The following is a 27376-nucleotide window of genomic DNA, read 5'->3' as shown; positions in this document are numbered from 1 at the left end:
GCCCTCCCCACCCCTACACCTCACTACACCGCAGCATCCCGGAGCTCCCTCAGGCTGACGCCCAGACTGCCAACTTCCCAAAGGCCCCGTCTGTACAAGGGGCTCCTCTCTGACCCACTCCTGCGCTCCCTTGCCAACCCGGGCTGATTTCCTATTTTCTGTCCTCCCCTCCCTTCTCTCTGAACCCCAGTGTGACCCTTATGTGATCCTGAAACTGGGACAGACTTTGCTTGGCAACCGGGACAAGTACCAGCCCAACACTCTGGACCCCATCTTTGGCGTGTGAGCCACCCCGGTGCGCCCGGTCCCACACCCCTGCGCTCATCCCCCGCGGGTCGGGGGCAGTCCTGGAGGCAGAGAATGCTCATGTTCCTTTCTAGCTTCTGCGTTCCTAGCGCCGTGTTCAATGGATGGACAAAGCACCGGCGCCAATGGGCAGCCCAGCTCTCCACTCCCTCTGTAACACGCTGCCCTGGAAGGGAGCTCAGAGTCCTGCACCCCAGGCCTATCAAACATTACTCCCAGGGTTTCCCTGGTGGTCCAGTGGCTAAGACTCTGCACTCCCAATGCAGTGGGCCTAGGTTTGACCCTGCTCAGGGAACTAGATCCCACATGCTGCAGCTAAGAGTTCTCATGCCACAACGAAAGATCCTGCATGCCACGATTAAGACCCAGAGCAGCCAAATAAAAAACAAACAAACAGTTGCTCCCACCAGGACTGATGGCTGGTTATTGGCAGAGGACAGCCGTGCCAGGCTTTGCTATCTGTACTCACCGGGGCCAGAGCACGGCACCGGCACGCGGGGCCAGGGGGCTGGAGGCGGGGCAGGTGGACAACACGGCCCTCAGTCTCTGCGTCTCCAACGCCCTCCCCTAGGATGTTTGAACTGAGCTGCACCATCCCCCTGGAGAAAGACCTAGAGGTCCAGCTGTACGACTTTGACCTATTCTCACCTGATGATATGATTGGAACCACAGTCATTGACCTTGAAGACCGACTCCTGTCTGGCTTTGGAGCTCGCTGTGGGCTCTCCAAATCCTATTGCCAGTGAGGACCTGAGCTGGGCGGGCAGTGGGCAAGCGAGCAGGTGAGGGGGAGGAGGGAGCCCACAGCTCCCCTTGCAGACGCCTGCGTGCCGAGCTGGGGAGCCGGGACCCAAACCCATCTGCATGCCCGCTCCCAGCACTGGTCAGCCTGCAGCGGGCAGCAGGGGCTGCTCCAGGACTCGGGTCTCCCCACAGGTCGGGGCCCTTCAGGTGGCGGGATCAGATGGCCCCAGGATTGCTCTTGGAGCACCACGCCAAGCGAAAGGGACTACCGCCGCCTCTCTTCAGCCCTGAGGGCGACTCTGTTTATTACAATGGGAAAAAATTCCAACTGCAAAGCTTTGGTGAGAAGCACACACACCTGCCAGCAAGCGCAGGGCCAGGCCTCTGCCTCCAGTGGCTCAGGACGGAGGAGCTGCCAGAGGGCATCACCCCCAACCCTGTCCCCTGCACACATGCCAAGTTGCTTCAGCCTTGTTTGACTCGGTGTGACCCCTGGACTGCAGCCCGCCAGGCTCCTCTGTCCATGGGATTCTCCAGGCATGGAGTCGGTTGCCATTTCCTGTTCCAGGGGATCTTCCCAACCCAGGGATTGAACCCACATCTCTTAAGTCTACCTGCATTGGCCGGAGGGTTCTTTACCACTAGCGCCACCCTGTCCCCTACCCTCCTGTAATGGATAACCACGTCCACCTCCCAGGCTGAGGGTGAAGGTGGGGCCCACATGGGGGAAGGGAAGACCCCTGACTTCCTGATACCTCCTCCCCGTCCCCTCTCTGATATAGAACTCAAGCCCCCTAGAGCACGCTTCTTGGGATCTAAGAAAGAGCGCCTGGCTCTGTACCTCCTGCACACCCAGGGACTGGTACCTGAGCATGTGGAGACCCGTACTCTGTACAGCGACAGCCAGCCGGGCATTGACCAGGTATGAGACTTGACGGACCAGAGCAGGAGGCGGGGAAGCCTCACATCTAGGATGGGAGGGGCAGGAAAGGCCAGGCATCCACCGGCGTGAGTGCAAAGATGACAAACGTGTTCTGAGTGTGTTAATAAGAAGCTGCAGCGATGTCACACACAGTGGAGAGAGTCAGAGCTGGAAAAGTTGCCGATGAAAAACTGAGGCCCCGTGTCTGCTGTGGAAGCATTTGAGGGCCCCACCCGCCAGGGTCAGCACTGCCTGAGTTTCCCCTGGACAGAAGGTAGGAAGGATAGACCTGGGGTCAGAGTGCAGACATCATAACCCTGACTTGGCTGTGAGATGCAGGCTGTGTTTTCTGCACAGCAAGGACCCCCAAACAAAAGGAATGAAAACTCCCACAGGCACCCCAGTGACCCCCATCCTGCAGCCACCAGAATGGCTCATCTCGCCCTCCCCGCCTCTCAACCTGACAGCGCGCTCTACATAGCAAAGGTCTCCGCTGAGCACGCTTAAAGCCGCCCTCCCTGGACTCGTCTCCTCACTCAGTGGGGCCGGTTTCAGAGGAGTAAAACGAGGCCACGTGGTTTGAGGGACCCTTTGTTGCTCTTGCCCAGTTGCCAAGTCGTGTCCGACTCTGTGACCCCATGGACTGCAGCACGCCAAGCTGTCCTGTCTTTCACTATCTTCCGGAGTTTGCTCAAACTCACGTCCATTGAGTCAGTGATGCTGTATAATCACCTCACCCTGTTGCCCCCTTCTCCTGCCCTCAATCTTTCCCAGCATTAGGGTATTTTCCAGTGAGTCGGCGCTTCACATCAGGTGGCCCAAGTATTGGTGACTCTACTTTCTTGCTTGGTCCTCTCCCCTTTCCTCACGGGTTCTACCCCTTCTTGCCTAGACCTCTGTGCTTGGTGGAAAGCTTGACATCCTTAGGATGTGGTTCCACATGATGGCCTGGAGACCCCCTAGCTTACCCTTACTCAGGGCCACTAGGTGGTTAATCAGCACAGCCCCCACCCCATTAGTTGCCCCGTGCAGAGAGGCTGTCAGGCAGGGCCTGTTACATGGTGCCCCCTCCAGACCCCAGCGACATGTGACGCCCTGGCACCACAGCTCTCAGCTTCACAGCCGTCATACGCCACCAGCATGTTCTCCCTGCCAAAAAAAGAAAGTGGAAGCTGGTGCGTGATGCGCTGACTTCCTGTCTGAAGTCCATGAGCTCCCAGATCCCCCAATGCTTAGTGCTAGAAACACAGCCTCAGCAGGCCTAGACCCTGGGACAGGGAACCCCACAGGCCAGCATGCCTAGAGCAGGGAGCAGCGGGGCCGTGGTGGGGGGGGTTGGCCAAGCCCAGCTCATCCTTGTTAACTCTAGGGAAAGGTGCAAATGTGGGTGGACATCTTCCCCAAGAAGCTTGGGCCTCCAGGCCCCCCAGTCAACATTGGGCCCAGGAAACCTAAAAGGTGAGTGACGCCAGGCAGGGAGGCCCACCCAGTGTGCGGTCACCAGCAGGCTCCAACACTGAGTCACTGTGACACTTTCCCTCTGCTGGGAATCTAGGACGCCGCCGCCTCGTGCGGCCCCCCAAGCCCAGCCTGACTTGGGTGGGCACGGAACACAGCTCCCCCACCCCCCAGGCCTGTTCCCTCGCTGAGGCTGCGGTTGGGGAGCTATTCCCCCACAAAGCTTCAGACAACGGTGGCTGCAGGTATGAGCTCCGCTGCGTTATCTGGAAAACCACCCTCGTGGATCCAAAGGAGAAGAGTTTAAGTTACGACAGGATAAACGACATCTATGTCAAAGGGTGAGGGAAGGCGCAGAGTGCCCTCCAATGTGCCTAGTGCTGTCATTCCTGGGGATGCTCCTGATCTCGGGGTGTACTGGGCAGCCCTCCCCCTGGGGCTCCAGCTCAGGGAGTGGGGACACTCAACCAAGAACCCCAGGTGAGAACACTCTGGCCCCAGGTGGCTATTCGGGCTGGAGAAGGACATGCAGAAGACGGACGTCCACTACCGCTCTCTGACGGGGGAGGGCATCTTCAACTGGCGGTTCACCTTCACCTTGGACTACCTGGCAGCAGAGCATGTGTGTGTCTTGAGCGAGAAGGTAACATGCCCAGGCTTCCCAGGTGGCCCAGTGGTAAAGAATCCACCTGCTGATGCAGGAGACACAGGTTCGATCCCTGGGGTCGGGAAGATCCCCTGGAGGAAGAAATGGCAACCCGCTCCAGTATTCTTGCCTGGAGAACCCCATGGACAGAGGGGCCTGGCGGGCTACAGTGTACGGGGTCGCAGAGAGTCGGACGCGACCGAGTGACCGAGCACACAGCCACCAGGCCCGAGGTGGGGTGGGGGTGAGACACGCTCCTGCCCTCCCCCAGAGCCTGCGAGTTGTACTCGGAATGTGGCCTTGGGTAGAAACCCTCCTGCCACTCCTCCTCCACGACTGTCCCATCACTGCTGGGTGGTGAGCGGCTCAGTGGCCATGAACTCTCAAGAAGAGCCAGGCCGGTAATACAGGCACTGCCACCCTCCAGGACTACATATGGAGCCTGGACCCCACGGTGACGAAGTTCCCAGCCCGGCTCATCATCCAGGTCTGGGACAACAACATCATCTCCACAGATGACTTTCTAGGTGAGACCCCAGTGCGGGGCCCGCAGTCACAGGGCAGGGAAGTGCCTTCTCGCTGACGACCTTTCTCTGGGTTCAGGGGTCCTGGAGCTGGATTTGTCGGACATGCCTCTCCCGGCCCCGCACTCCAGGCTGTGCTCTGCGAGAATGCTGGAGGCTGACCCCAAGTGGCCCCACTTCCTCCAGCACAAGCACTCATCCCTCTTTAGGATGAAAAATGTGGCTGGCTGGTGGCCCTGCCAGGTTCTCGACGGTGGCAAATGGCGCTTGTCGGTAGGAGCTGGGGCAGGTGCCTGTTGCTGGGTTACAGGGCTGACTGTTGAGCCACACTGTGTGGTCGCTGAGTCCTGTCCAGCTGTTTGCGACCCCAGGACTGTAGCCCACCAGGCTCCTCTGTTCATGGGATTTCCCAGCAAGAATACTGGAGTGGGTTGCCATTTCCTTCTTCAGAGGATCTTCCTGACCCAGGGGTTGAACCCAAGTCTCCTGCCTTGGTGGATGAATTCTTTACCTCTGAGCCACCTGGGAAGCCCGCTGTGCCACATAAGCTGGCTCTAACAGACTTCTGGGGGCCTGAGCAGAACCCCTTTTCCCTTCTAAACCCTGGAAGAGGCAGGATCTTGTTCCTGACATCTGAACTCAGTGCCCCCACAACCCATGGTGTTTCTAGGGTAAAGTGAAGATGACCCTGGAGATACTGACAGAAAAGGAAGCCTTAATCAAGGCGGCAGGACGAGGCCAGTCAGAACCCAACCAATACCCTACACTCCATCCTCCCTTGTAAGGGTCCTGCAGGGTAAAGGCACTGAGGCTGTCTTCCTGGTTCAAAACGCTGAGCTGCTGGGCCTGGCAGTTTGTGTGGGGTGGTGCTGGGGAGGGGGCTGAGAAGTAAAGAGGGATACTTAACCCACCCCCCAACTCCAACTCAATGCTCAGTTATAATCAGGGGAGTGCAGCTGCAGGGAGAGAGGAGTGGGCAGAAGCAGAGCCCTTTCACTCTGGGTTACTTGACCTGAAGGTTCCCTCTGCCCTCTTCCCTTCTCTGCCAACCCTGCTCCCGGACAGACGCACCCACACCCTGTTCATGTGGTTCCGGTCCCCCATTGGGAAATTCATCCGTGTATTCTGGAGACGCTACCACTTCAAAATCATAGCCACCGCCATCATACTGCTCATAGGGCTTCTGCTGTTCAACTTTATCTATTCGGCTCCAGTGAGTGACAAGCCTAGGGGACTGGGGCGGGGGGGAGGTGCCGTGCTTCTTGATGGCGTGAGAGTGTTTTGGGCTGCTCCTTCAGGCTGACTGTTGCTCGTTCTCTCTAGAACTATTTGGCCATGAGCTGGATCAAACCGGAACTTCGGCTGAATGCCCCCATTCAAATATATGCCAACATCATCAATGCGCCAAACACCAGTAGCACCAACTCTTCCAACCTCACCACTCCGCAGCAGAGCCTGAAACCTACAACGGCCCTTAAGCTGAAACACCTCCAGGGCCACGTGACGCACCTGTGGGATATTCTTCCAGAACTTCCCGCCCCACATAACTAATCCCCCCCCACATCTGCGAGGCTGGGCTCCTGGCCCACCGACAGTCCTACCCTTCAGGTTCCTACCAGTTCCTTGTTTCTGGGGACGGCCATTCTGTTCAGAAACCCCTTCCAGCAAGCAGGGCGGAGCTGTACTTTTCCACTGAAGTAAAGAGCATTTGTAAGAGAGGCACCTTGTATCTGGGCGGTTGACACCACCACAGGCAAGGCCAGCCTCTGGGACGAGACCCAGAGGGGCGGGAGGCACCTCTCTGAGCCTCCAGGGCTCATCCACCTTGTGGGCCTCAGGTTGGAAGGAACAGATGGCCAGGGCATCCATGAGGAGAGACGGCTCCCGGAGGGTAAGGCCGCTGCCCTCCCCTGCCACGTGGCCAGGTGGCCCCCTCGCCTTGGGACACAGCTGGGGCTCCAGGGCCCAGAGCAACACTGGGCCCCACTCATGACAGGAAGGCTGCCCTGGGGGTTCAGCTGGTAAAGAATCTGCCTGCAACGTGGGAGACCTGGGTGCGATCCCTGGGTTGGGAAGATCCCCTGGTGAAGGGAACTGGTGTGTTTCTAGCACAGAAGGCAAGAACCAAGCAAAAGCTACAACACTAGTCAGTTTCCTCACACATGTTGCTCTGAAGCTGGCCCCGGGTGGGGGGCTGGGGGTAGTATACCGTCTTTCACGTCTTCTCGCCCTCCTCAGAGCCTCGAAAAATTCCTGAGCTAGACTCACACGAAAGGCACAAGTGTGGTCTCCTCCATGCTGAGATCTCCCTCCTGCACCCCCTTTCGGGACAGTTCACGAGCCCACTCTTGTGACCCCAGCACAGGCGTGTATCCAATCTCCCCTGGAACTCAAAAACACAAAACAGCCATCTGCTTCCTCAGTTCCAAAGAAACTGGTCTGAAGACCAAGCCCTGGCGCGTGGGGGGAGGTCGGGAGGGCCCCACTGTCACCCCCCCTGCAGGAGAGACCTACAGCTTGTGGGAAGGATGTGAGAAAGCCAAAGACAACAGAAACCACCACCACCACCACCCCGCCAGCCGAGGGGAGCCCCCTTGCCTTCCGCATCGAGCAGAGGGCTCTCCCATCCCAGAAGGGCAAGGGTTTAGCCAAACCCACCCCTAGAAGGAACGCCACACGGAAGGTCATGTTTGGTTTTCATCAGCCACATTAAGACTTTCCCTCGGGCTACAGAAGCACAGGGTAGGAGAGCTTAGTCCAGACCATCCAGGGAGGGTCCACCTGTCAGCAACAGAATCACAGGGCAGACAGGCGAGCAGCACCCGACTCCTCGTCAGGTAAGGCAGTGGCATCAGGGCTGACCCCGAGAGGAGGATGCTCAGGCTCTGCTGCTCAAACAACAATGAACTCTTCCAGGCACAGGTGACGGGGATCCACTGCTCCCAGATTTACAACCACCATTTCTTATCACTTAAGAGAAGGAAGAGTTCCTCTTTGGGGAGTATCCAAACTGAGGCTATAGAAGAAAGGGTCCTTACATTTTGACACTCTTAAATAGGATTCCAAAAGTTACGATGAACACAAAACATGCAGCGAAGCAGGCTCTGGAGCATCCAGAAACATCTCCACGTCCTCAGGTCACATGGCAGATGTTGCTTTCAGTGTCAAAACGTGGAGTGGTTTCACAGTTAGTTCCACAGCACCCGAGACGTCTCCCAAGCTTCTCTTGACTTCACATACCTGACCGGGGGTCTAAAGGGGCCTAACTGGGAGTGTCATGAACACACCAACAGAACCAAGATTCACCCTCAAGAACAAAGACCAGAGCGGCAAACCCCTGCAGAATGCCCCCTCCCCATGGCCACCTAAGGAGGGTCAGTGACACCCGAGTGTGTCCTGCAGTCCCAGGCCCAAACGGACAAGCAGTCAGGTGTCTTTTCCAGCTCAGCTTGCATCTGCAGAGAATGATGGAAGTAGGGAGAGGCAGGGAAGATTTCCATCCAGATTTCCAAGGAAAGTGCCTCAGGTGGGCAGGGGTTGGACGAAAAGCAAACACCAGCAGCCAGAAGGTGCAAGGAGTCACCAGTTTCTAGTCTTTGAAGACTCACGAGTGAAGCCCTAGGGCTCTGAGAGCCCGACAGCAAGGCGGCCTGGGCTCGGAAGCTCCTTCGGGTGGTTCTGGCATCATGGCGGCCCAGGTTCTCGCCAGCCCTCTGCACTCCCAAGGGGCGGGACCTCGGGGAAAGGCACATCACAGCAGCAGCACCCGGGCGGAGGCTTCCTGAGCCAGAGCTGGCCATCCTCACTGGCGACGGGGGGAGCCAGCGTCCCTGCCCACAAAGCTCCAGTGACAGACCCGCATCCCTGACCAGGTGCTGGCGCTAGAAGGCCCGCCCGGCTGGGAGGGCAGGTCAGCACTGCTCCTGCGCCTCCTAGGGGACGGTCACACAGGTCCAGGTTGCAGGGGCGCACTCAGTAGAAACGCTTCCGACTCTGCTCCTGCCATTTGTTGTAGAGTATGATCCCAATGACAATGGCAAAGACGGAAAACACCAGAGAGAAAAAGACGATGAGAAAGAGGGCCAGGCCGCTGAGGGGAGGCAGCGGGGCTGTCACTGAGGAAGCAAGAGAGAATCAGGTCAGAAGGAGGGGGCCGCTCGGGGAGGGAAGGACCGACCGAGAGCTGTTCCCGTTTCTGGGAGCCGGAGCTCCAGCACACCCTTTCCACATGCCAAAACTTAAAACCTCAGCAGCCCAGAACTGCTCATCGGTAACGTGGAGACCAGTGAGAGAGCAGGGGCCAGTGCCCCAGGTGCCCCAGAGAGGAACAGAGAGGAGTCAGCCCCCATGCTGGCCTGCACGGCCCCCGGCCCCCCAGCAGCCTTCAGTCCCCTGGCCGGCCACGGGGCCGTCTCCTGGGACCCCTGTGCTCACTCTCAGGCAGCTTCATGTTGTCCACTGAGGGCAGGAACACATCTCGATGCAGCTTCTCCTCTTCCGGGGTCCTCTCCACCGTCAGCTCAAACAGCTTCAGGGAGATGACATCGTGGTTGTCTAAAGACAGAATGACAAAGGGATGACTCAAGGCATCCTGAGAATGTCTTGGTTCAAGCTTCTAGTCCACAGTTAACACATAGTGACCTGAAAAAAAAACAACAACCCACCACCAAAACCTCTTGTTTCTCATCTGAAAATAAGGGCAGGTAACAGGGAATATTCTACATTATCTTATATAGAGAGTTTTCATCAACAAGCGTGCATTACCTACACAAATTTATTTTATTTTTGGCTGTGCTGGGTCTTTGTTGCTGCAGCGGCTTCTCCTGTTTTGGAGCACAGGCTCTAGAGTACAGGCTTCAGGAGTTGTGGCGCACCGGTTTAAGACTGAAGCTGTGTCTCCTGCATTGGCAGGCGGATTCTTTACCACTGAGCCACAAGGGAAGCCCCCCTATATAATTTCAAAATTGAGAGATAATACAAGAACTAAGCCGCAATCACAGGTAAAATAGCAGCCCCACAGCTTCCCTTTGACATGGACTACACACATGACCAAAAGAGCAGAGGCTGCACAGCAGCTGCTTAACGGGCCATGAGCAGGGCACAACTACTGGCCTGGAACACACTTCCCTTCTGGACTGTGGCTAACTCTTCCCGTTCCTTGTGACTGTGACCCTGAATCTCACTATTAATTATCAGAGAAGGATGAAGGAGTTAGGGGCTGAATTTTTTTTCTCTCCCCTTTTAAAGTATCATTATAAACACACAGATTCAAACATATTTGATGTGTTTCAATCACTGCGGACGGTGACTGCAGCCATGAAATCAAAAGACGCTTGCTCTTTGGAAGAAAAGCTATGCTTATTAAAAAGCAGAGACACCATTTTGCCAACAAAGGTCCATATAGTCAAAGCTATGGTTTTTCCAGCAATCATGTATGGATGTAAGAGCTGGACCATAAGGAAGGATGAGCACCAAAGAATTAATGCTTTTGAACTGTGGTGCTGGAGAAGACTCTTGAGAGTCCCTTGGACAACAAGGAGATCAAACCAGTCAATCCTAAAGGAAAACAGTTCTGAATATTCATTGTTAAGAACTGATGCTGGAGCTCCAATCCTTTGGCCACGTAATGTTAAGCGCCAACTCACTGGAAAAGACTCTGATGCTGGGAAAGACTGAGGGCAGGAGTAGAAGGGGGCGGCCAAGGATGAGATGGCTGGATGGGATCACTGACTCAATGGACATGATTTTGGGTGGACTCCGGGAGCTAGTGATGGACAGGGACGCCTGCAGTGCTGCAGTCCACAGGGTCACAGAGAGTCGGACACGACTGAACTACTGAACTGAACTGAACTGAAGGATGAGCTAGTTGGATGGCATCACTGACTCAACGGACATGAGTTTGAGCAAACTTTGAGACAGTGAAGATCAGGGAAGCCTGGTGTGCTACAATCCATGGGGTGACAAAGAATCGGACATGACTGAACAACAAAATACACTGAAGTTGTACCTCTTGCTGATGCTCAACTCAAACCAACTTTACCCAGTGGGAGCCTATTCAAGTTGACTCCTGAGTCCTTTTACATGAACCTACAAGTTTTTGGTATCTTCTTTGCTTTTCTGGGAAGTTTTTAGCTTGTATTTCCTACCTTAGACCTGGCATCAGACACATCTCCAGGAAGCTTTTATTCTTGTTAGTGGGAACTGGTATTCAGTTCAGTTCAGTTCAGTTGCTGGCCACAGATATGAGTGCAGGGGTGCTCAGTGCTACTAGGTTGTTACTGCAGACTGACCTTCTTGCCATCTCTATTATTAGGATGACATTTACAGGTGTTTGAGCTCTTAGAATCTTTAGCAGGTAAAACCAGGTTTAAAAAACAACAACTGGATTTACCTTCAATTAGAAAAAATGTTTTCTCTGCCAGGACTGGGATTAAACAACAGGACAGCCCACATTTTCTCCTGACAACAATGGGCCGAGACTGAGTAGATGCTGCCCATTTCAGATGGGCATGTGCTATTCTGTTTTGTCACAAGAAAGTTCTATTTCATACCAGCTTCATTCATAATATACTATATTAATCAAAAGAACCAAAAGTTTCTTTACCTCAAAAGACGTGATTCAGGCTTAGGGGAAGAATGGACATAAAAGAGAAACTTTGGAAAAAAGTAGGTAGAAAATCCAGAGAAGATACAAGAGCCTGGTTCTGCTAATGTCACATAAGTCAAGTAAGGCAGGAGTTTCAGGGTAACCGGTCACACGAGCTCAAGAGAAGACAAAGAGCAAACACACAGAGCAAAGAAACAGAGGGAGCTTTTATGAGAACAGTGCCATGGCAGAGACACAGGTCCGAATGCAGCATTTACCGTGCTGGTAACGACAGAGGTGGATGGCCTGTAAACAGAAGCGTCTGTCTACAACACATTCAAGAGGCTGAGCACAAGGTCTTCCCTAGTGGTCCAGCAGTTAAGACTCCGTGCTCCCAATGCAGAGGACGCAGGTTCAATCCCTGATTGGGGAACTAAAATCCCACGTCTTTGGGCAACTAAGCCCAAGAGCTACAGCTACCGAGCTTGCAAGCTCTGTAGTCCACATGCCACATCGAGAGAAGCCCTAATGCAGCCAAACTATAAATAAATGTTTAAAATGTAAGTTTTATTAAAAAAAAAAATCTGAGCACAAAAGAGTTTGGGGGTCAGTCAAGGAAAAGCTCTGCGAGGAGAAGGGGAAGTCAGCATACCGGGTGAAAGGACGTGCCTGCAGAAAGAGGCACGAAAAGAGGAAAGCACAGACTGGAAGCCCCGGCTTGACGAAGAGGCGAGTGCCGCTTGCTGTCAGCAGCAAGCCTCTCCCAGCACAGCTGTGTGCGTCTGTGTGTGTGGCCTGGGCAGTCTGGGCTCTCCACACAAGCATGCAGGAAGGGGAGCACTCGTGGGCACTTGCTTGCCAGAGCTCTGCCCAGCTGGCGCTCATGCTTCGGCCTGCCTAGTGAGACATGACCTGAGTTAGGGCCAGTAAGGAACGCGCAGGGCAGTACCCGAGAGATCGCCCGTGATGGACGAGGTGCCAAAGTAGTAGCCCCGGGGCAGGCGGACCCCCGACACCTCTATGCAGTCCCTCCACTCGTGCTTGCCGTCGATGTCCATCATTATCTACAACACAGAGAGAGGGGGGCAAGTCAGGGCCGGGCCCCGGCAGTGGAGCAAGACAGCCTGCACTGCCGACGGGCAATGCGCCCGGAACGGGGACTCACCGTCAGGTGCCTCTTGACGTAGCGGATCACAAGGAAGGTGTCGTAATGGAGGTTGCGGACGATGGCCGTGCAGCCCCCCAGCTCTGTAGGCCGCCCATCCCGCTCGTGATCGTAGCTGAGGGAGCCATTGTTCACCATGGCTGAGATGTAGGGGAACACCCGCTGGGAAGGCAGGGGAGGAAAAGCAGAAGGCGGTGAGGAAGCTCTCGCAGGGACGCCTGTGCAAACAGCGACGGGACTTCTGCACACAAAGCTGAGCTCTTCACGACAGACCGGACGACCATTCTGCCTTGTCACTAGCAGCCTCCGAGGACCCACGCTCAGAGAGTCACTCGAGGGACAAGGCCCAGAAGTACTGACCTCAGCACCTGCCTCCAGGAATCCTCCTCCCATCTGGGGTGGGTCCGAAATGGCCCCTCTGACACCCTGGGGTCTGATTGGAATCCTCCCAGATATCAGCGCTTGGCACTCACATTGCACCCAAGACTGGTTTTCCTCTTATCTGCATGTGCGCCTGTGCTAAGTTGTTACAATCATGTCCGACTCTTTCCACTCCTCTGGACTGTAGCCCAGAGGCTCCTCTGTCCACGGAATTCTCCAGGAATGAATACTGGAAAGGGTTAATATGCCCTTTTCCAGGGGATCTTCCCGACCCGGGGATCGAACCCCATCTCCTGTGACTCCTGCATCGCAGGCAAATTCTTTACCACTGAGCCAGGGGGGAAGCCCCATGTATATACACATACATACAGATACATATCACCGACGGCCATGTAAACTTCTTGAAAAATCACTTAGTATACTTCTTCGTATGTGTCCATCTCTTCCCCCACAAGGGCAAGTACTAGGTTGGCCAAAAAGTTTGTTTTAGTTTTCCATAACAGCTTACGGACAAACTAGAATGAACTTTTTGGCCAACCCAATATTTGGCGCACCCAGGTATTCTGAAAATACCTGTTTGCTCAGGGAACTCTTTCCATTTAGGATAGCACCTTTCAAATTCTAACATTCTTCAAGCACATGATGTGAAATGGATCAGGACTCAGGACAGTGCCAGAACCAGGTGGCCGGGGCTGTTCTCCAGCCACAGGCGACTATCCTCAAAGGCCCCCCCGGCCCTTCACTCCACACGGCTCCTCCCGGTAATGCTCAGCAGGCAAGGTTCTCCCACTGAAAGTCCCCCCGGAGCCCACCCATCTTCCCACCTACTTTGGAGACCCTCTCTCCAATAGCCCTTGTGGAGCAAATTCTTCCTGAGAAATGACAAGCTAACCATTTCACAACAAGCCTGGGGCTCAGGTAGTGAAGAGAGAGACAGGGTGACGAAAGGACAGGAAACATGAGACATGCCACTTCTCTGGGGAGTTCCTCATTGTTCTAGACAATCAACATGCAAGATGAAGATGCAGGCAGAACTGGAGACTGATGACTCTGGAGACAATGGCCACACAGACTGTGAACAGTCGCAAATGCTGGATGGGCACACAAGGGAATCGGGGATGGCCACGGTGAGTCAAGAATTGAGTACCTGGACTCCTGGAGAATACCGCCTCTTCTGGGCCTGAGAGGGTCCAGCAGGTTATTATAAAAACAAGAGAGGGCACAGAAGACAGGAGACCAAGTCAGAAAGAAACATCCGTGGACGAGCTATGACCCAGCTGTAGTGGAATAGCACTAATCTCAATCCCCAAACCAATCTCAACCCCCAAATAGAACTTTAGGGTCCATGGAAGGCATTCCACAAGTCCTCAGGACCCTCCAAATTATAGGCAAAAAAACTACACGAGCAGGTGCTTGTACGTTTTCTAAGGAGAGGGTCTGCTGCTATCATCAGATTCTCAAGGGGGTCCACTAGGAAACCTCTCTAACCCACACAGGGTCCTAAAACTTTCAGAACTTTATAAAAACACCCAGCATCACATTCTCTAAGCAGGCCTCGCTTATGTCTCTGACAGCAGACAGTCCAAAGGTCAGGCCGTGAGTTTGTCTGTGCCCAGATGACAGTACTTCTGCAGCAAGGAGAGAGACGAGGGTGATAGATATGGCTGGATTCTTCCAAATCCAAGATGTCCTTTACTGCCCAGAATCTCAGGCCACAGCTCCTGCCCAGAAGACAAAAATCCCACCACTGGAGAGACTATCAAATTAACTCTAATCCAAAGGGATCATTTACCCTCTAATTGAGCCTTATGGACATATATCTCCAAACAGTTATTGTTATTTTAACCTACAACATGTGGGCAAGAAAAAGCTCCGTGGGAACACTGCAGCAGGACAGATTTAGAAAAGTCACAAGGTTCAAGGGTGTTTAGCTTTGCTCCAAAAAAACTGCTACAGTTCTCAGCACTAGCAATAAGAGATACCCACACAAGCTCAGTTTAGTCTTGCCGTACTGTGGGCCAAGGGGTAGAACACAAAGCATTCCTTTCTCTAATACTGGGCATGACCTAGTATGAGCCAGGCACTGTCCTAGACGCTGGACGCTCAATGGGAAATAAGACAGGCAGATGTCTGCTCTCATGGAGCTGACATTGGCGGGGAGGAGACATACAATCAATCTTGTTGTTGTTCAATTGCTCAGTCAGGTCCGACTCTTTGAGACCCCATGGACTGCAGCACACCAGGCTTCCTGTCCTGCTCTATCTCCCAGAATTCGTTCAAACCCACGTCCATTGAGCTGATGATGCCATCCAACCATCTCATCCTCTGTCACCCCCTTCTCCTCTTGCTCTCAATCTTTCCCAGCATCAGGGTCTTTTCCAGTGAGTTGGTTCTTCACATCATGTAGCCAAAGGATTGGAGGTTCAGCATCAGTCCTTCCAATGAATATTCAGGGTTGATTTCCTTTAGGATTGACAGGTTTGATCTCCGTGCTGTCCAAGGGACTCTCAACAGTCTTCTCCAACACCACAGTTTGAAAGCATCAATTCTTTGGCACTCAGTTTTCTTTATGGTCCAACTCTCACATCCATACATTACTATTGGAAAACCATAGCTTTGACTAGATGGACCTTTGTTGGCAAAGTGATGTTTCTGCTTTATAAAATGCTGTCTAGGTTGGTCATAGCTTTTCTTCCAAGAAGTAATCATCTTCTAACTTCATGGCTGCAGTGATTTTGGAGCCCAAGAAAATAAAGTCCATCACTGTTTGCTGCTGCTGCTGCTAAGTCACTTCAGTCGTGTCCGACTCTGTGTGACCCCACAGACGGAAGCCCACCAGGCTCCCCCGTCCCTGGGATTCTCCAGACAAGAACACTGGAGTGGGTTGCCATTTCCTTCTCCAATGTGTGAAAGTGGAAAGTGAAAAGTGAAAGTGAAGTCGCTCAGTTGTGTCCGACCCTTAGCGACCCCATGGACTGCAGCCTACCAGGCTCCTCCATCCATGGGATTTTCTAGGCAATAGTACTGGAGTGGCTTGCCATTGCCTTCTCCGCATCACTGTTTGAGACAGTGATAAATGCTATGATGAACATAAAAGAGGTAATACGATACAGAGGAGACAACATCTGAACTGAGACCAGGTAGTCAGAGGGAAGCCACCAGGAAATCAGGGCTGAAGAAGCGTGAGGTTAGCATCTTCAGAACTAGGGGCGTCTGCAACTCAGTGAGCGAAGAACAGGCTGGTGGGAGCTGAGGCGGGAGCCAGACCACGCTGGGCCTTACAGACCACAGGAAGGGTCTTGGGCGAGCCTCAGACCAGCTCCCCAGCTGCTCTCTTATACCACCGGTGGCCTATGTACAGGACTACACAAGGTATGAAACGGATCAGTAGATTATTAAACTGCTGGAAAACTACTCTGCTACCACTATCATTTAGGACAAGGGAATTATGAATGTATCAGCAGTTGACAGAAATGGGACGAAGAAAGCACATAACTTCAGTGAACAATGAGGGAAGAGAAGGGACTGAAAATGCACTCGGGAGCTCTGGTGATTCCAAGCCTTGCTTGATGTATCAACCCCAGTACCTGGGATCAGAAGTTTAAGTTGTAACTTTCCAGGGAGAGAACAGTGCTAAGAACAGTGATCCTTAACATAAGGGGGCTTTGCTCTTGCCAAGGCTGGTGAGGCACCCTCTTTTTCAGCACCAGCCAGAGGTCAGCTGGGCCTCACCATGACCTGGGGGTGCTTTTCAACTGCACAAACATGAGGGAACTATAGTCAGAGAGCCTCATTCGGCAGGTTTAGAATAGGGCATGGGACTATGTATTTTTTAAAAGGCAGGACTTCCCTGGTGGTCCAGTGGTTGAGAAGCTGCCTCTCAAAGCAGGGGACACAGGTCTGATCCCTGGTTGGGGAACTAAGATCCCACAAACCTTGGGGTAACAATTAGAGAGCCTGTGCGCCGCCACTAAGACCTGATGTAGTTAGTTAATTAAAAAATAATAGAGACGCTATGGATGATTGGGATGTGGCAGGCGGACTTAAGAAATACAGCACTAGACAGAAGCCCACAGCTTCAACGCTGGAATCTGCCCACTTCAGCAACTCATGGCTTGGCCTTCAACTTGACACCTCACACTAACCGTTAAGTCTTTAAATGCCACTTTAACTTCTACGCCCAGTCAGGAGTTCTTGAAGGGTTTCCTGTGTACCCATTAATTTCACACAGAAGCTAATTTTCTTCCCTTGGAAAGCAGCCTATATACAGCCAGAACCAAAGGCAGAAGAATCACCCTGACTGTGGCAAAGGTGGCAGTTTCATTCCTCTTTCAAGAGTCACCAGGAACAGGAGCTCCTGCATGCTGTCCAACTGGGGGTTGTCTGAAGAGTGGGGAAGAGTTTTTAACTTATTGTACTACAAGGTACTATTGTACCTTCAGCACATCTTAAATGAAGAGAGACTCGTGAACTTGTGGATCCTATGCTAAAACCCAACAGGTGCAAAGCACACTCACTGTGACTCACTAGGTAGAAAAAGGGGCACACACAGCCCTCTGTAATCAGGGAGACCTGGGTTCTCACTGCAGGCGCACCACTCCCGCCTGTGTCATCTCGGAGATTCTATTTCCTCCCTGTAAGCAGGGAGGACAACACACAGCTCCCAGGGCTCACTATGGAGAGTCAGTACAGTGCCTGGTATTCAAAAGGGAGTCAATAAACATTCATTCAATGACTAAGTGAATTTCCAGATCTAAATATTGTTTACAGGTGCTCATATGTAAACACAAAACCAAGCATATGTTTCTCAGAGCAGTGATTCCCAGACCACTGGCTGTTATGGACCACTAAAAATCTCCAAACACATAACACATTCTGGGGATTAATAGGTTTGCTTTTTCTTGATTTTTTCTTTTTTGCCTATTAAATATGTTAAAATACAATTAAAATACAATAACTGTATTAAAATACAATGACAAGACAGCCATCTAAAATAAACATCAGTTTTAAAAAGAACATTTTAAATGAAAAAAAAAAAACACTAAATATTTAATAATAAATAAATAATAAAATGTTTCACATTTATGAGAAGTCACTTCGCTGTTCCTACTGTCAAACCAGGGAAACTCTGTTACCAACAAACACAAGTCTGTGAACCAGCATCCAGGAGTCACTCTCAGGGCAAGTTTACCAACCTAAACCACACTGAACTTGAGCAAGCTGACCAGGTCTGCTCTCTGGAACCTAGGTGTGAAGACAAGGAGGGTGGGAGGGGAGAGGGAGAGCACAGAGCCACAGCAGCACTGCCGAGATAGCTGCAAACGTCCCTGGGGACGTCGCTTAGTGCTGTGAATACAAACAGCCAACGCTTTCTGAGCGCTTGCTCTGTGCCTAAGAGGTGTGTCTTAACCTGCACTGCTGCACACCACTGCAGCCGCACAGGAACACTGTGCTGTGCTGTAAATTCTCAGCTGTGTCCAACTCTCTGCAACCCTATGAGCAGACTATAGTCCACCAGGCTCCTCTGTCCATGGGGTTTCCCAGGCAAGAATACTGGAGTGGGTTGACTTTCACCTCCAGAGGATCTTCCCAACCCAGGGATCGAACCCTTGTCTCCTTCGTCCCCTGCACTGCAGGTGGATTCTTTACCAACGAACCACCAGGAAAGCCCAGTATGTGAATGCTCTTGTTAAGGAGAAGACAGTTCAACTCTGTGAAGAGGAGACTGTGTCTATAGTTCTACTTTGGGGAACCCATGAAACTCCTGAAATTGCATGTAAAATCCTATTGTATTCAACTGTAGCAAAAATACATTTCTACTTCTCTTGAAAACTAATTCTCACCTATGAAGCTCAGCCTCAATCCCTAATGACATCTGAGAGCTGGCCAATATTCCTGGGACCTAATTTCCAAAGGAGTGTCTCTTAGAAAACACTGCCTCACCAAGGATTGAGAAAAAGTAAACAAACAAACCCCACTTAAATCACATCCAAATAGTATAATGAGAGAATTTATGAAGTTATAGAGTCCTTTTAATAATGTAAAAATTCTTTCCACCAACAATGAAGAGGTCAAGAAGGATCGGTGTTTTCATCAACATAAAGACTGGAGGAAATGTGTTATTAAATTCACGGCATATTATTGCTTATTGCGGTTTCAAAAGAGGAAAAACAATCATTACGTTAAAAAGATATGGGAAGCACCTCAAACTCGACTTCCAAGCTGGCCTGGTCTGAGAAGAGCAGTGAGCTGCTCACGCCACTCGCCAACCTGCCGTTTCTGCCTCCAGGGATCCTGTGTGCCAGCTACATATGTGATTCACCTAGAGATGTTCGAAAAGGTTAAGTTGCCCATCAGACTCTCTGAGCTTGGGGCCTGGAGAGCAGTAGCTTTAAATGCTCTGCAGATGATTCCAAGGGCAGCTGCAGCTGAGGCAGAAAAGAAGTCCCAATTTTAACCACCTGAAACTGATATTTTTGGTTAACATCTACTCTCCTTACAAAACAAGGCCCATCAGATCTGCCCTCTTAAGCAGAATGACTCCTGCCTGATGGTGAAATGGAAGCTAAGAGAGCGTGAATGATTTACTTCTGGGAGAAACAGAGAGCCGTGTTTAAAACTCTAGTCAAGCCCTAAAGCCCACGCGTGCTTATTAGATGCATTTCTAACCACCACTATTTCCTCAACGGGACTGCAAAGCCTTCTCATAACATCCCCCTCATTAAACTCCTTTAGTGCACTTACCCCCTAGAACACTTTCAGCTCCAGACTCCCTGATAGGCACACCACCCTGCAGAACTCGCCCCACCACGTGCACGGTGAGGGTGAGTCACCTGCACTCAAACAGCTCTGCCGCTGGCCTAAACAGTCAGGCCACCAGCCACCCGCGGAGACGCTGCTCAGTCACAGTGGCCCATGAACGTGCTTGGGACAGAAGAGCGTTAGCAGCAAAGAACGCAAGGTGAAGGGCGGCCTTGGAACACAGGGAGACTGAGGGCCCTCGTTTTCTCCCCAGCCTCATCTCTCTCTGACCTCGCCTTTCCCCTTCACATTCACTGTCCCTTCTGTAACTTTAACACATTAACATATGCTTTTCTATCTGCATCTACTCTAATTCTGCAGATTTCAAAGTCAGTATCACTTCCTGGAGGAAGTCTCTCCCAAACCACCGTCCCCACCACCAGCGTCTGCCCCGGGTTAGATGCTCCTGCCAGGTCTTCTGAGAGCACCTCTGCAGAGCCCCCATCAGCACGCTCACACATCAGTGCTACCGAGTGCGAGAACCACGTGGATCTCCCTCACCAACTCCAAGGGCCTGGCACCTCAACAGTGGCTGATGTCTGGCAGACTGAAGAAGAGCCCAGAAGCAACACCGAGAAGCAAGTCTCTAACTGACCCACAACAAAAGGGTCCTCTCGTAACTCAGGTCTCGCTTTCCACCTCCTTTAAGCCAAACTCTGCACGGAAACGTGAAAAACCGTTGAATCTGGGTGTTGCATATACAGTGATCTGTTCATCCAATTATTTTTCACACGTTTGAAATTTTTCATAAAGAACTTTTTGGGGAAAAAGTAAGTTCTGCTTCCATTTCTAATTGTGCCTTTCTTGCTGAATATTATTGAGTGATAGGATACCCAGCAACAACATGTCGTAATCATTTTCCCACCATCTGCTGGCAGAGTCACCAGGCAGAGAGAGCGCACAGGCCTGCTGCTAGTATAAGCAAGCACTAGAAGGGGACGACGGAGAATGAGATGGCTGGATGGCATCACCGACTCTGTGGACATGAGTTTGAGTGTACTCCGGGAGTTGGTGATGGACAGGGAGGCCTGGCGTGCTGTGATTCATGGGGTCGCGGAGAGTTGGACACGACTGAGCGACTGAACTGAACTGAACAGAACCCTATGGTGAGCTAACGAAATGCAGGATGTTTCTGCTAACAGCCAGACTGCTGTTGCTGTTTAGTCACTAAGTGGTTTCTGACTCTTTTGTGAACCCCTGGAGGGACTGTAGCCTGCCAGGCTCCTCTGTCCATGTGATTTCCCAGGCAAGAATACTGGAGTGGGTTGCCATTTCCTCTTCTGGGTGGTCTTTCCAACCCAGGGATAGAACCTGTGTCTCCTACATTGGCAGGCGGATTCTTTACCATTGAGCTACCAGGGAAGTCGACTGGATCCTCTACCAGGTTTCAACAAAATGCTGAGATTTCATCAATTTCTTTTTACAGCCTTTCCTAGAGGAAAGGTCTGAGAAGAGGAAGAAGAAAAGGATACTGGCAACGGGGAGCAGATGCAGAAGAGAGCTCAGCAGTGACACAGGATGTCAGGGGAGAGGAGGTACACAATTCGGCTTGGTCTGGTGCTGGCCGAGGCCACAGCACCACCCGGCCATGCAAGCTCAAGTCTGGTGGCTCCCAGTGTGCATGAGAGAGCAGTGTTTAACATGAGAAGCCCTCCTCTTGAGGACCCCTCCCAAGACTGCACCATGAACAGCTCTCTTCTAGGAAAAAAAACTGACACAGACATTAACTCCTGAAGTGCAACAGATGAAGAAAATAGAACCAAACCCCTCACTTCCTCTTCCGTGTTCCCTCCTCAACAACATTCCGAAAGCAAAGGGCTGTGACGTCAGTTCAATGTGGCTGACCTAAGCTATGACACTGGCCATTACCTCTTGCTGCTTCTCCTCATTGGGATAGGTGTCTACAAATACTCCCAGCCCCACAAATTTGTCCATGTTTCCAAACACAGGCCCTAGAAAGAGAGAACAGATGATGAACAACAGTGAAACAAAGCCAAGAGTTGATAAAGGAATAATACACCACTGTGATGGAGGAAAAACTGAGATTCAAAGGACCCTCAGGAGCCCCTTTAAGATGAGGAAACAGCTGCAGAAACACCCCGTGAAGGACTCAGCCTGTAACAAGCATTCAGTAAGCACCTGCAGTTGTTTGTCATTAAAGGGGAGAGAGAGAAGGCCAGCATCACCTTGCTTAGCACTCCAGCTGCTCCCTGATTTGACCTGGTTCCTAAGGTGCCCCTGAAGAATTCTGCGTCACAAACACTTGTTGATGACTATGCCCCCGAGTGAACTGAATTCCCAAGTTTCTGCTTCTAACTGTAGAAGAGATCAGGTCAGATCAGGCTCAGTTTGTCATGTACTTGCTGCAGAGCCTCCTGGACAAAAAGGAAAAACAGGTAACTCCTCTCCTTTCTCCTGACTCAGGAGTTCTGAGATGGGGCTCTACTTGGGCCCAGGAGAAACCAGTATGCCCAGTGTCAGTATTTGGGAGGGCCAGTGCTTTCCTTCAGCCAACTGGGCCGTGAAGTTTCAAAGAGAAAGCGGAAATAACCAATCAACAAGAAACCATCCCAGGATAAGTTAAGGTCAGCTGCTTTTAGGACTCAGACCTCATTCGAGAGACTAGACAGGCCAGTGTTTATCCAAACATCAAGGGAGAGGGAAAACCGCTGGCACTGTGAAGTCATGCCCTTCTCAAGAAGAGGGCACGTGAAAAAGCAGGCCTGTCACACCCCACACAGGAGCAGCCCAGGGTCCCAGTACCTGGCTGCATCCGATCCTTCGTGTACCAGATGGCCAAGCCATCCCCGTGCAAGTTCTTCTTCCCTTGCCCGTGGATCCTGAAGTGCACCTGCAACTCCCAGTCTCTCAGGAAACACGGCTAAAGTGAAAGAGACACTGCAATCAAAGAGGAGCCTGAAAACACCAGGCCTTAGGCCCTCATCCACGGTCTACAGACTTGGAAAACACAAACGCGGGGGACGCGAGGTAAGAGGTAAAACCAAAATTTAAGACTTGCTAAGGGTTTGTGCAGTAAAATTAAACAGATTGAGCCATTTATCTGTACACGGTATTTAATATGAAAAGTGAATACACCTCCCAATCAGTGTCACCATCTCCCAACAGAAACAGGATAGCATCCCAAGGTTGGAAAAGACGAGAGAACTTCATGTTAGACTACTGGGATCCTATACCCACACAGCAAAAGATCTCAGCATCCAGGGTAGAGGTGGCTGAATTAATACTCATCTGCAATTATGATCACCCCTCTGAGAGAAAGACTCTAAAAAGCTGGGATCTCAAGAAAGGTCAAAGACTCATTCATTACAAAAGAAAAAGATAACCTAAGTCATCACGCAAAGGTATCCAGGAATAACCAACATCTGCTATAAACAACTCTAATTAGCTAGACTTGGCCCTAGACTTGCCCCAAGCTGAGGGGCAACCCAGAGTTCCCACGAAAAGGGATAAGCTATGCCCCCACCAGTGTCAGGCCCTCAGCCAAGAAGCAGAAATGCACCAAAGGAGACACCCCCACCCCCACCAGAGAGACAGCCTCTAGTGGAAAAACATGAAGGCGGTGGGACATTAACTCCTGTTTTTCTTTTGAACTGTGTATCAAAACCTTGAGGAAAAAAAAAAAGTAGAGACAGAATTAAGTGGATAATTCAGTGTTCTAAATAGTTGAACACTTTCAAAGAGAAACTAGAGTAGGTATTTGGTTTAGAGAGGCTCCTGGTTAAGCTTCACCGTGAAAAACGAAGGGAAGGAAGAGCAGATAGGCCAGTTCAGGCAAAGGCCCTCCATGTAGATTGTTCAAAAACAAACAAACAAAAAATCCCAGTAGATTGCTCTGGCTCTTGAGCAATGATTATTTTCAGCTACCATTTTCAATTTCTGGGAAATCCTCTTAAAGTGCTAGTATTAGTACATAGTCGAAATAAAAGGGGTGTGGACACTTCTGAGTTCACCAGAGAACCCTGAAATCTCCAATAGCTTTCCCTCCTCTGATAAGCGAAGCCCCCAGCTGTCATCTTGGGTTCTCATCTTTCTGCTATTTCATTTCGATTTCAGGGCAAGAGTGAAATTCAGTGGCAGGAAGCTGCCCCAATAGCCAGTGGGGAAGTATGATGTCTCTGGGAAGACACTGAGCCAAGAGGCGTCCACCGCTCTTGCCCTTGGCCTCGTGTAGCACGTGCTATACAGCCCTGCTCAGGGTTATGTCTAACAGTGGGGCTAAAACCTTGCTGCACGTCAGATTCACCTAGGGAGCTTTTAAAAATCCACGTGTCCAAGTTGTATCCATTCTAATTAAATTAGCATCTCTGGGGGTGGGACCCGGCCACCAACTCCAAAGGACAGCCAAATTGAAGCACCACTGCTCAAACAAATCCATCCTATTCAAATAACTCAGAAACAATGCTAAGGCTCACTCTGACAGTCAGATAACAAAAGAGAATCTGAAAAAGAGCAAGACAACTAGATCCTAGACTAGAACCACTGCTGCATAAAAGCATTACATAGAGAAAGCTAGCAAGATAACAGCAAGTATCAAGCCTTGGACAAAATCACTTATAATCCATAGACCTGTATCAGGGACTCTTGTAACAGACATGTAACAAACAACAGCGCATTTCTGTAACCATCTTAACTTTCCAAAGTTTCTTCATGTCTATTGCCTTATCTTATCCTCACAGTAACCCTGGTGGGCAAGTAGAACTAATATGATGAAGCTCATTTGACAGTTGGAGAAACTGAAAACTGAGAGGATAAATAACTGCCAGGGCTCACAGAGAGTCTGTGAGACCACTAGATTGAGAACTCAAGTCTTTCAGCTGCCAGCCCTCCACCTCTTCTCTCTGAAAACATTGCCCTGCATTCCGTCCAAGAATGAGCTCAGCACTGCAATCTGGGTTAAGGGGCCAGAGTGTACAAATAGCTCACATAGAAACTTCTTGTCTCTCTGTTTCTTCAGAATTCTCTGCCATATAAAATGAACAGGGAAAAGAAATTGTTCCTTTTTCTGAGATGCACTTATCCGCAACTAATGATAAAAACCATGGGAAAGTAAGTTCTTAGCCTCTGAGAACCCAAAAGAAAGTATTCAAGAATGCCAAGGTCACTCCCCAAAGTAAAGTGATCATAAAAGATGTGCAAAGAGCCCTGGAAACCAAGAAGAAAGCATCATCTTACACTTGTACAAAATCACAGTGCAGCCACACCAGGAATACTGCATTCACTTCTTGCCGCCATACCTCAAGGAAGACAATGTCGCTAGAAAAGGCCCAGAGAAGGACAAATAAAATGACCAAGGGCTCAAAGTGGCTTTTACATGAAAATAAAATTTAAAATTCAACTCAAAAGGAAATAACAAGGGCGGGGGGGAGGGAGGAGGTCAGGGATACTGGGATGAAGTGTAGGATAAATTTAAAAGAGTAGTCTTTTATTTTATAAAGCAAAGTAATTAAATGTGAGTTGACTTATTAACCTCCAAAGTAACACTATCAGGTCAATCAGGAACTAAAGACATTTCAGAAAACTGAATCAAAACCAATTATTTGCTATAATTAGGGGAAGAGAGATCATCTCCCTAAATATCTGATTTCAATATGAACATCATCATAATCTCTGAAATGAAAATACTTCATATTCACAGAAGACAGAATATGGGGGGGTGGTACTGAGAGTAAGTCAGTATGCCACTGAACTTTTTTAGTACTTTCTTGGTCACCAACACAGGAGGGAGAAAGATTCTTACCACCCGGTTCCACAGAGCACCCTGTTTACTTTGCATATCCGGGGTAAGGCGGATATACTGGGTCATCACCATGGCGTTGCCCATCAAATTCCACAGGGAGGAACTGCTCGTGCCCACACCTACGGGGAGGAAGTAGATCAGTTCATTCTCTTCAACCCCAACCCATTTGGAAAACCGCCATGGACCCTCTGAAAGCTGGAGTCATCTTTCTTCCCCCTTCATGTCCCACCTCCTGTCACTCATTACCACCTTTCTTCTTTTCACAAAGACTTTCTCAGGTGAAGACCCTAGAGAACATCAGAGAGGTCACTTCATCCATGCCACAGCAACCACCGCTCAGATTCATTCTTCCCCTATTTTATATGTGAGTAAATTTTAGCACCGTGAAAGAAAAAATTTCCCGTTATACCAAAAAGAGCTTGACTCTCTGGGGCTCCAGGGCTTAATCACATTCTTTCTTTGAACGAGAAGCTACTTTCCCCCTTACCTCAGACTATCAGCCCCTTGCAAGTGAGAACTGTGTCTGCTACCCACAGTATTAGCAAGGAGAAGGCACTGGAGACATCCTCTAAGTAAATAAGCGATCACCCTGAGCAACAGAGTATACTTTTATGCTTTGTGTTTTTGTTTGTATGCTGTCCCCATATCCTCCAGGAGGGAAACACACTCGTGTTAATTAAGCCATCTGCACTGATTTGGTCCTCTTTGTAGCTAACCACGTAAATTTGCTGGTTGATGAGTTGTGCCTAGTGGCCTATGTACACTAAACACACCAAAGCTAACCAGCCTCTTTCATCAATAGGGCTCCTGGTCTGGAGAAGAACAGGTGTCTTAATTGACAACAGAATTTTATCTTCTCAGTGTGGCCAAGTTCTACCCCAGTTCTGCCTCATGCTTTATTTCTCGCACATCAACAGCTCCATCGGGAGCCCAGCTCACTGCTAGTGGCCCTCAATCACGGACCACCGTTCGCATTTCTCTCCCCTGCCCGCATTCCACCTGTCCATCTCTAAACCCCCTTCATCCACGCCCGGCGCTAGTGGCAGCCGAGAACCGTGCTTCGACCTGCTAGAAACTTCCAGGACTAATTCCGAGGGGTGGGGAGAGAGAAAGCTGACCCCTGCCCTTAGGATCCGTGGCTCCCGAGCACAGCGAGAGTCCCCAGAGGCTCCCACCCGCCGCCGCCAGCTTCCTCGGGATCGCGAAGCCCGTCGCCGCCCCCGCCTCTACTGACAAGCTCAGGTCCCGCAGCCCTCCCCGTGCACGACCACCTCGCCCCCGGCGCCTCACCCTGGTAGGGCTTCGACAGCGAGTGCTCCCGTTTCAAGTACTCGAACGTTTGACCCGCCCCGACTTGCCGTGGCCCCTGCCCAGACCCTAGCAAAAGGAGAAGGAGCAACATCCTGGAAACTTCCCGTGCCGACAAACGCCGGCGCCACCGCCGCCACCACCCAGAGGGTCCCAGGGCCACCGCCATCTTCCCCACCGCCGTCCCTTCATTAAAAGCCCGCCCCGTCGTCCAAGCCATTGGTTCGTGGGACCATCTGCTTCACGTCCTATTGGCTCTCATATAATCCCCGCCCCCGCAGGTGAGACTTTCACCGATTGGCTGGCTTGAGTACCAGTTGCCTTGCCAACCCGCCTGGACTCCCTTACGTTTCTGCATTTATCCTGAGTGCCACTAGGCCTCCTGGCATACATAGGGATTTCCATTTTGTGTCTGCGTTCTGGAGTAAATTTAAGGAGATAAAATGTTTCTTCTAGTCCCCACGCAAACCTTCTAGCCTCACTGCCACTCGCTCACTCACTCACTCCTGACTGTACAGAGCTACCAATCAAGAGGCTATGAAACTGAAAGGAGAAATAAATTTACAACTCAAGGAGCTGGAAAATTATCAAATTTATAAGAGGCTTGAAGAGTATTTATCAAACAACTTGACCTGATGACATTTATAAAACCAGCCAACAATGGCAGAAGACACATTCTCTTCTGTGAAAAAGAAACATTTACCAAGATCAGTTCAGTTCAGTCGCTTAGTCGTGTCCGACTCTTTGCGACCCCATGAACCACAGCACGCCAGGCCT

The 27376-nt window shown here is 51.0% G+C and overlaps 2 protein-coding genes across 8 annotated transcripts in view; one reads left to right on the top strand and one right to left on the bottom strand.

Annotated features, from left to right (window-relative positions):
* Positions 1-6151, top strand: part of FER1L5 (fer-1 like family member 5) — a 52261-nt gene extending 46110 nt beyond the window's left edge. The window contains exons 42-53 of the mRNA XM_088841662.1: positions 191-282; positions 878-1048; positions 1243-1391; positions 1833-1972; positions 3342-3430; positions 3676-3771; positions 3932-4073; positions 4504-4603; positions 4680-4873; positions 5271-5380; positions 5666-5813; positions 5924-6151. Of these exons, the coding sequence (XP_088697788.1) occupies positions 191-282; positions 878-1048; positions 1243-1391; positions 1833-1972; positions 3342-3430; positions 3676-3771; positions 3932-4073; positions 4504-4603; positions 4680-4873; positions 5271-5380; positions 5666-5813; positions 5924-6151 (1659 nt within the window). The remainder of the gene's footprint in view (positions 1-190; positions 283-877; positions 1049-1242; positions 1392-1832; positions 1973-3341; positions 3431-3675; positions 3772-3931; positions 4074-4503; positions 4604-4679; positions 4874-5270; positions 5381-5665; positions 5814-5923) is intronic.
* On the bottom strand, positions 30-26776 carry LMAN2L (lectin, mannose binding 2 like). 7 transcript variants are annotated; one of them, XR_016038661.1, is made up of 10 exons: positions 26582-26776; positions 25292-25410; positions 22297-22414; positions 21403-21485; positions 13880-13912; positions 12352-12513; positions 12136-12250; positions 9035-9154; positions 7259-8715; positions 4052-6983 (listed from the first exon to the last, which is right to left on the bottom strand). XR_016038661.1 is itself a non-coding variant. In XM_088841668.1 (10 exons), exons 4-10 carry the CDS (start codon positions 22304-22306, stop codon positions 8573-8575), a joined length of 666 nt encoding a protein of 221 aa, XP_088697794.1. In that variant the 5' UTR covers positions 22307-22414; positions 24727-24807; positions 25292-25410; positions 26582-26597; the 3' UTR covers positions 4052-8572. The 7 variants fall into 7 exon arrangements, 6 of the variants coding, with proteins under 6 accessions (XP_088697791.1, XP_088697794.1, XP_088697789.1 ...); XM_088841668.1 differs by adding an exon at positions 24727-24807 and having other exon boundaries at positions 4052-8715; positions 26582-26597; XM_088841665.1 differs by lacking the exons at positions 4052-6983; positions 7259-8715 and adding an exon at positions 30-3121.
* Between the last annotated feature and the right edge of the window lie 600 nt (positions 26777-27376).

Source organism: Moschus berezovskii, chromosome 11, assembly GCF_049115385.1.
Source record: "Moschus berezovskii isolate FMDL1 chromosome 11, NW_MosBer_1.0, whole genome shotgun sequence".
Lineage (NCBI taxonomy): Eukaryota > Metazoa > Chordata > Mammalia > Artiodactyla > Moschidae > Moschus > Moschus berezovskii.
Note: the sequence above shows the minus strand (reverse complement) of the source record. Positions and strands in the feature narration are given on the sequence as shown.